Here is a 9,243-nt window from a genome sequence, read left to right as displayed (position 1 = left end):
CAAAGTAAATGTCGAGTAAAAATTAATGGCAACTGAAATTAAATGAAATGTCTAGATACTGTTGTAAAATGCTAAGTTACGTTATTGTTTTATTACTTCTTTGATGTATTGATGCGTATTGAATGAATGTCTTTTTGTTATATGATTGTGAATTTATCATTAATTCAATCTTTTGTGAACGGTATCAATTATATCCTGTATCTTGAATTTTTATGACTGTGTAATGACTCCCTTGGAAATTAGTTACCAAGTTACTATAAAGGGACTACCCTAAATATTTATAAATAAATGAATGAATAAACGAATACATGTTTGTTGAATTGAAAGCTTTACTTCATAATTTCTAGGATTATATGATATGCTTAAACAAAAGTTCTCGGAAATTGAAAATATACAAGGAAAGTAGAGATGAAAAATACTATAAGAACGCACTTAAATTTTCTAGATTTTGTACGTACCTAAAACGTCGTAAGTGGATTTTTAAAGCGAATTATTGATTTTGAAGTAGCATTATTACCTTGACACGTGTCGTTAATTGTGTTCCATCCAGGGCAGCAGTGGTAGTCAACATAATACTGCTGCACGTACCGGACCTGCAGGCTTCCGGGTCTAAAGGGCAAGAGGCAGATAGTTTTGCAAATTTGGTTTGGTTTTTGCTGTAATATTTGTTTAGCAATTGCTATTGTCTAATCAGATATTTGATACCAGTGTAGTATACTTGTAAATGTCAACAGTGAGGGTCAACAATGAATGTAACAGAAGCCATCAGCTATTCACGTGTGTGTGTGTTTTCTATATTTAGTCACGATTAAATGTATCCAAGCGGATTTGTATATTTTGCTAAACCTAAAGTTACCATCTCGATTCAAGATATAACTTGGCGAAGAAGAAAAATAGCATACTTTAGCAACTGTGTAATTTTCTCTTGATGAGCCAGTGTTGAACCGGATTCTTCCTCCTGCCGAATATTTGGCCTAGCATCCACTGTTTAGCGGTTCCCGGTATGCCCGCAGTGAGGCTAGTGCGTCACAGTTGTGAAACGTGATGATTTTCAAGCAGAAGTCTTTTTTGGCACCAACCCTTACCCAATACTCTCTAAATCATCACCTGAACCTTACCACGACGCTTGGCATACCTTAAAACATTTAACATCCATACACGAACATACCAACAACCCTTACGTCAACATAATTCTTGTCTAACCCGAATACAACCAAAACCCTTTCACTACCCTAATGCTAACTCTGGGTAAGGGCAATACCTCATCTAGCAATTATTTGTCGTGACACCGGTCACACCTAGAAATGACTTACGTTCCTGGTGCTGACTTATCACTCATCATCATCATCATCACGGCATATCGTCGGGGTTATCACTGGAAAGTATATATTCATAGTAATTTACAGTGCAGTGATAGTAATTTACCTTGGAGTGGACATCCCTAAAGCATCCTCAATAGCGTCCCAGATGCCGGACTGCCGCTTCCGCCGTGTCTCCACCAGAACGCTGACCTGCCGTGACTTTATGGAGGAACACACGCTCCCGTCAGGCCTGTGGAAGTGCAAATGTTAGACTGTAGTGTAAACGGTAGTACAGGAAAGGACACCAACGTGTCCAACTTTCCAGTGCTTGGGATCTAGCTCCTGTAACGCTACTTCACCTCAATCCGTGGGGTAACTCAGATTCGTTGTTTAAAAAAAAAACTGGGTATCTAGAGATTTCAGGTCAACGACGTGGGTTTCAAATGTCAACATTTTCAAGACATTGCAAAGTGAAACTACCTCCCATCGACTTAACGATCCCCAAATCTTTATATACAACGGATAAAGGTTACCCTACGGATAAAGGTGAATTAATGTTACTCAAACAACGGGAGCTAATTAGCATCATCCTTGCCTTGACATTGTCTTTATATATTTTGTTGCCTATTGGACTATTGAAAATTTACCTATCAATTAATAGTTTTTGGATGCAAACCTGTTGATCAATAGATGTTAGGCAGTGTCAGTGTCTGACAGTTTCCAAAATCATATCCAGTTGCATGTAATGAGTAGCTGTTATTAGCTCTTACCTCCATGAAAAATGGAGGTATAGTTTCGAGCGTGTCTGTCTGTGCGTCTGTCTGTGTGTCTGTGTGTTTGTGTTTCCGGATATTTGTGGTCATCATAACTTGAGAACCTCTTGATGGACTACGATGATATTTGGTATGTGGGTAGGGGTTGGGCATTGTCTTGAGATATACCCCAAAACATAATTCAAATTAAAAACAGTACCTCCATTTTTCATGGAGGTAATAACTACATCATATATGAGCCAACTTGTTTTCTGGCACACGTCGAAAAGAAAGTAATTAGACGCTAAATAGTATGTAAATCTATGCAAGAAGCTTAAGGCAGGTCCACAACACGGTACGGTTAATTACCTTCGAAAAGAAGGTTACGTTTTCGGCTCGTTTGTGTGTGTCTGTGAGCACGATAACTTCAGAACACATGAATAGCTTGTCGTTATATACCTTGTCGTTATATTTGGTATCTTCAATTGGTAGCTATTGCACATCCCTAGTAAAATGACAACAAGCAGATACAACTTGCCCTGGTTCAACAGGAACTTAAGAAGGCATTTTCGTAAGAAACAACGTCTTTACAACAGGGCTAAGAGAACAGGGCAAGAGAAAGACGGGAACAAACGCAAGAGGGTCAAGAAGGGGGTTCAAAGGAGCAGCGCACTCAAAATATGTGGCAGACATACTGGGAGAAGCTATAATTGAAAACATTCTGGTCGTACATAAAAGGCCTGAGGAGACAGCTTGTCGGGGTGGGGAGCACCATTATAAGTGACAGCGAGAAAAAACAGACATGCCATCTCTCGGACAGCCCTGCACCCCTCCTATGGAACATATAGAAATTTCTACTTATGGTGGAGAAAAAATGCTGTAAGGTCTTAATTCCTCCAAAGCATCCTGACCAGACCAAATACCTCACTGGTTCCTTGAAATGACAGCCAGTGAAATCGCACCTATTTTAAAAGAATAGCTAGACACTTGAGAGATTCCTAAAGGCTGGAGGGATGCAAATATATGCGCCATTTTCAAGAGCGGTTCTCAGTAACTGCAGACCTGTTTCACTGACCTGTAGTTCCTGTAAACTACTTGAACACATTCCCTATATTAGCCATATCATGAAACACTAGGTCACAATATACTAACTGACTACGTACCAACATGGATTCAGAGCAAAGCGATACACAGAAAAACATGTACAGCTTATTCTAACAGTTCATGACATAGCTGAGGCACTAAACACTTAAAGACATGTGAACCTAGCAAAACTTGATTTCACTAAAGCTTTCGACAAAGTCCCACATAGCAGACTGATCTCAAAATGGAGTACTATGGAATTCAAGGCACTACACTAAATTGGATGAAGGCTTTCCTAACGGACAGGGAGCAATCGGCAGTGGTAGAGGGAAGGCCTCAACTCCAGTAGCGTCGGGAGTTCCACAAGGAACTATCCTGGGACCATTGCTCTTCCATTGCTCGACCTAGCTTTATTCGGACGCATCACAGTTCCATGGTAAAAAGGGGTGATCAATACGTTCTGAGTCTCACCAGAAAACAAGGATGAACTGTGATCAGAGATGAGTGGGTCGTGTTCCTCATACAGCGAAACTTTGAAGACACTGTCAAAATGCCTGATAAAGCTAAGGGCACAACCCACCGTACATGCAAATACGTGCTGTCTACGTGACAAAACGTGGGCAATCTTTTGGGATCCGTAAGTGGTAAGTACCGCTTCCGTACGAACTCGTAGGGAATCCGACGGATTTTGGAGCACGCAGACACGCCAGACACAACTTAACGTGCAGGCAAAACTTTGGATGCCATCAGGCTGCGGATTCGCGCCTGCCCTGTACAGCCTGAACGTTTTCAGAAATACGTACATGGCCTCCCAAATAACGTACGGACAAATTGCACGAACGGTGGGTTGTGCCCTTAGCTTAAAGGCTTCCCTTTGTTTTTCATTTAAAAAAATTATCTGACTTTCAGCAGATCTAGAGCACGTTCACATGCACACCTCATGTCACAGATAGTTATATGAATTGTCCATGTTGTTTTTTCTTTCACCCAACGTTACTGAGTGTCACCTGAAAGTCACATAAAATCATTAATAACTATGCGCCGAAATTTGAGTTGTTTATCTTGGTGAGGCCCGTCGTAGACTAAGAGCTACATGCTCTAGCTCGTAGCGCACACTATTACAGTTAGTTTATTGTGTACTTACCCTCGCAGTGTTTGTTGTGACGTTACACTTGACGTTGCGAGGAAGAACAGGAAAGCTGCAGCACAAACAAGCCAACCCATTTCGTTGTCGTCCCAGTGCAGCTGTTGGTTGTAGATACCAGCCTCTTGTTGTGTCTTTGTTGTAAGAAAAACGCTTTAAACGAGAAAAAGATGGTGCAACTCTTGGGTTCCTAGTCCCGAAATAACTCCTGTGTAAGACGAAGCCAGGTAGCTGTAAGACTGCTGTTTTGTCCCCAGTACAATGTTTGTTTTAGGTAACAAAAATCTACATCACAAAGGCTGGTAAGGGTCAGTGTCACCGCTGACGCAGCCGAATGGCACAACAAACAAAACCAAGACTATTATCTGTAAGATAAGCCGGAAATCACGACAAAGATATTGTTGGTTGATTTTCATCAATTTGAAGCCTTTTCCAGCTTGACATAGCTCTCGGCATTGTTATTTTTTGCGTGTTTCGCCGCCTTGAAAGCAGGTGTATCGTGTGACAATCCGTGGCACCTTGAACAATGTCAGTATTCAGAGGGAATGACCTGGAATTTTGTACCGTGACCTGTGTAAGGCTACTTAGGACACACTAGTAGTGTTAATACTAATAATGATGCTTGTCAAGTTTCTTGGTAAACAATTACGCAGCCCCCCTACCTGCTTCGTGAACTTTTGAGGAAGTTCATTCGGTGAAAAGAAGCGGTGCTTATGACGCATACGCATCTCCGCCTGCTGTGGAATCTTGGGGAAGTTCAGGCCCGACCTTCGGTCTTAGCGTGTCCGAAATAAACTTGTTGGGAGTGGTTCGGCCTTTTCTTTTCGTTTCAGGAAACCATGACTCTAATCTAGTATACATATGAGCTGAACTCTGACGATGCTCGCAGCAGGAAAGAAAGTTTTTCTGCTGGTGATTTTAGCCCAGACTTCGTTGTCGTTTCGACCCAACCGGTTCAGCGCCTTTTACCCGTTGGACTACACCCATGAAGATATCACCAAAACGGCCGCGCTGAAAGTCGTGGCGAGGTTTCTGGAAGAAAACCCAGAAGACGGTCGCACGGTCTCACCTGGTCAGCTGCAGAACCTGGACCCGCTCACACCGTCAAGTATCTTCAGTCGTTACTACGGAGGTGAGTCGTCAGTCTTCGTAACGTTTATTTATGTATATTGTACTTGCTGTTATGCTGTGTGGGCCGTCCTTATACCCCTGTCACATTATCCACGATCTTCGGGCGTATCGATGGAAGATCGGCCATATTTAAGATCGACAGAGGGTTGCGCGTATTTTTCACCTGAAAACCGTCCCTGCCACATATAAGCCATACTTTGTACCTTGTATAATTGTTGTGCAATAAAGTTATTTTTAAGTTAAGCGAGGCTCGGGCGATCGCCGCAGAATCGTTTTTCGCCAAATGTGACAGGGGTATTACCACATTTCCATGTTTATACTAGTACATTTTCTAATGTAGGGTAGGAGTTATCCATAGGCTCTGGTCATCACCTGGAAATAAAGTGCACAAGTCACATGTTAGGGGCATGATGCTATAAATTCAGTAATGACAACTTTTATCATTTATCCACCAAATTTCAAATTATTGTCGTCATTTCTTTTCCTTTGACGCCTTTTTCAAATTCAGTAGGTAGGTGGGGACAAGAACAAACTTAAAGGTAAACTGTGATCAGAGCAGTGTGGGTCGTGTTCTTCGTCAAGCTACATAATCTTCCAAGACATTTTTAGCTTCGCCAAGAAGCTTATGTTTTTGTCGACTTGGGTCTGTATGTAGGTCAACAGGATATAACTCGAGAAATTGAGGATGGAACTTTTTTATTTTTTGCAGGTGTGTAGCGGTTGTTTAAAGGCATGCCTAGTTCGAAAATGGGTTACCTGGCGTTTTCCTATGGTGCATTAGCGAGCTTGGTATTTTTTTTGGTGTTTTTTCGGGAGGCATAAGTCAAAATGTAGCTGGGCGATTTCCACGATATTTGGCAGGTCTGTAGCGGCTGTGGAAAGGATTGCCATGTGCGAGAATGGTTTAGCTACCTTTTACCTATGGTGCTGTAGCTGGCTTTGTATGTAAGTGCGTTTGTCTGTAAGCAAGATAACTCGAGATGTTCTTGATGGATGTTAATGATATTTGGTTGATAGGTAGGGGACACAGAAAGGAAGGTCAAGTTCGATAATGGGCCTCCTGGCAAATTGTTTTGGTACTGCAAGTGAGCATCAAAGTTTGCGCCTAAATTTTCCAGAAGTGCCAGGTTCGTGATTTTTTACTGGTGGATAGCTGTTGGTACTAGGAGTCAATGGTCTAATTTTTGGCCCCCTAGCAGCTTGTTTGGAATTGCAGTGGGTGTTATATTTCGTAACTTTTTAGATGGATAACTCCTGAGGGGATTGATGGATATTTTTTGTTTTTGGTAGGTAGGTACTTTGGATGATTATCAACATAATGAGATGCAAATTATATAAATCACTCTGTATTTAATATAATTACTTAGGGAAACTTCTATAACGGTTGAAAAATACTTGTGACGGAGTCACCTGAAAGGACTTGAATCGACCCATAGATGTCTAAAAATAGAGGAGAAGTAGGTCAAAGGAGCCAGTGGAAGCAGGGGCTCCGTGATAAACAGACGTTGTCTTGGAAGCATGAAATTCTGATTGACCAGGGATGTTACTAGGTCATCCGTGTACTATTCCGCCAGGATGGAGTCTGGTAGAGACTACTGGCTGAAAAATGCCTATAAATGGTCATGGTTCATGTTAGCAAAATACAAAGCCTGACCGTGTCCAACACGTATCTATAAAATTAAGCAATTAAGTAGCTTGCTGAATTGATGTCAATACGACGGCACACAGCAAAGGATTCATAGCAGTTGAAATATAACATATCTATATACAAGTGTTGCTTATATCTATATACAGATCAACAATAAAAGCAACACTATATCATGGGAACGGTAAAAATGTAGTAGAGGGAACTTGACGAATATCACTTGATATAAAGATGTAGAGCTAATATCTACGAGACACTTCAGGTGTATTTTCTTATGATGGACTGCAAGGAAACTTGGTGTTCCATGTGCCAGTAACACTACATGGGTCTAAACAAACGAATAAGTACTATGTAAAGTCAGTAATATAACATAATTGAACAATGACGGCTTGTAACACATAGTACTTACATCTGTGAACTAGGTTAAAACAACAAGTGACCAAGTGCTGGGACAAGACAAACCCAACATGTTGAAGAACAGCACTTAGGTCAAAAGGGTCACCGTCAATTATCCACGCATTCCTCAACTCTTAACAGAGATGTCATGTTGTAAGGGAAAGGTCGGCTAGAAAGAACTGACATCATTGCGAGAAATACAAATCGCCAAAGGTGACAGGCGGCTGTCATCGGACAGTCGCAGAAATCATAACCTTGGACTCTGTAAAATACCTCTGACTTAACTCGCGACTGCAAAACTTAACTTTCTATTTTCATGAGATAGAAACAAACGTTCACCAAGGCGGGGGTCGTAGCAATCCTTACATATGGCCCTTAGATGACCCTTGGTGAGTTAAAAAGTTCCGTAAATTGGAAGGAACAACTGTTACAGTGGCCGGGGTTTGGTGAGTGACGAATGCAATTATCGGCGTGACTTCCTGTGGTTTCCAGGTTTCCAAGACCTACCCACATACCAAATATCACTTCAATCCATTCAGCCGGTCTTCAATTTGCTGGTTTCTACATACATACATACATACATACATACATACATACAAACGCTACCCAAAACATAACCAGCTCTCCGAAAGTAATTATGACAACACAAAATAGAACAGTAACCTCATACCTGTACAAATTGTTCTGATTATGCAAAGACATTCATTCACATCGCCAAAACATTTGCTGCATTATGTACACCGACAGAATAGACTAATCTACTCACAATGTTCATAATCCAACCAACCACTACATGATGTGACTAGATAACATATGGACTTATACACATTAATCATTCAAAAAGAACTATCTTCCATAGAAATTGTTTATTTGGCGAAGATATGTGTTCGAGGAACTCTAGTTTTTTCTATTTGCTTTTGGACAGACGAGGACGATGTGGCACTGCACTCAAGTTTTGTAACTTATATTAACAATGCCACATACACGGTACAGACAGAAGGAAAGTCGTGTAAAGTGCCTTTCCCAAGGGCACAACGTCGGGGGCACGGTGGGAATCGAACTCAGGACCCATAGATTCCGAGCCGAACGCTCTACCAGTTACGCCACGCCCGACGCCACAAGACATTGTCAAATTCTTTGATGAGGAATCACTGCGTATTCTAACTAGAAAAAAGTGAGTATCTGACTTTAAACAGCACCAGTTGACCCGCACACCTCAGGTCGCAGCTCAATTGTATATGTTTTTTCCTTCTCTCTCCCTAACGTTACTAAGTGTAGACAATGATGAAAAGTATAGGTAGACATTCATAAAAGGCACCATAATCATACATCATAATTATGGCCCAAATTTGACGACTTCCTTGGCGAGTCTCCGAAATTTTTTTTTATTAATCACTCCTTGTAGACAAATCCTCCATCACAACACACATCTGTAACTTATTTCTGATATAACTAAGAAGTGATGAGAAGTTGAATGCATCGGATGTTACATAGTGACGCTCGTAGTTATCAATTTGAACATAATTTGTTGGGGCCTGTACTTAGCCTTGTGTGGCGATAAATGTACTTTTTAGAATTAAGAAAACGTGCAATGAAACAACAACAACATTAACCTTGCAATATCACGATGAAAACACAAAACAAAGGAATTGGAAAGAATAGCCACCTCACCACTGTTGTAAACTTGATTTCTCATCTCATAACGTTAACCCATTTATGTTTGGATCTGCCACTAGAGAATGACATGATATATTGTTGGCGTCGCAGAGCGTAGTGGCAGGGTGTCTGGTG

General features: G+C 41.1%; 2 protein-coding genes across 2 annotated transcripts in view; one reads left to right on the top strand and one right to left on the bottom strand.

Annotated features, from left to right (window-relative positions):
- Window positions 1–265: 265 nt before the first annotated feature.
- Window positions 266–4,550, bottom strand: LOC118415617. Its single transcript, XM_035820324.1, has 4 exons — window positions 4,281–4,550; window positions 1,426–1,551; window positions 518–609; window positions 266–270 (listed from the first exon to the last, which is right to left on the bottom strand). The coding sequence occupies exons 1-4, from the start codon at window positions 4,358–4,360 to the stop codon at window positions 266–268; spliced, it is 303 nt and encodes a 100-aa protein (XP_035676217.1). The 5' UTR covers window positions 4,361–4,550.
- Window positions 4,551–5,159: 609 nt separating this feature from the next.
- Window positions 5,160–9,243, top strand: part of LOC118415616 (von Willebrand factor A domain-containing protein 7-like) — a 21,446-nt gene continuing 17,362 nt past the window's right edge. The window contains exon 1 of the mRNA XM_035820323.1: window positions 5,160–5,429. Within this exon, the coding sequence (XP_035676216.1) occupies window positions 5,160–5,429 (270 nt within the window). The remainder of the gene's footprint in view (window positions 5,430–9,243) is intronic.

The sequence above is a fragment of the Branchiostoma floridae genome, chromosome 5 (assembly GCF_000003815.2).
Source record: "Branchiostoma floridae strain S238N-H82 chromosome 5, Bfl_VNyyK, whole genome shotgun sequence".
In the NCBI taxonomy this organism is placed as follows: domain Eukaryota; kingdom Metazoa; phylum Chordata; class Leptocardii; order Amphioxiformes; family Branchiostomatidae; genus Branchiostoma; species Branchiostoma floridae.
Note: the sequence above shows the minus strand (reverse complement) of the source record. Positions and strands in the feature narration are given on the sequence as shown.

What these genes read in the sequence shown, in the direction of transcription:
- LOC118415617 (XM_035820324.1), bottom strand. Translation starts at nt 4,360, where the DNA reads ATGGGTTGGCTTGTTTGTGCTGCAGCTTTCCTGTTCTTCCTCGCAACG. An exon ending in TCACAACAAACACTGCGAGG is followed by an intron (nt 1,552 to 4,280) that starts GTAAGTACACAA and finishes GCACTTCCACAG; the next exon opens with GCCTGACGGGAGCGTGTGTT. An exon ending in TTAGGGATGTCCACTCCAAG is followed by an intron (nt 610 to 1,425) that starts GTAAATTACTAT and finishes CTTGCCCTTTAG; the next exon opens with ACCCGGAAGCCTGCAGGTCC.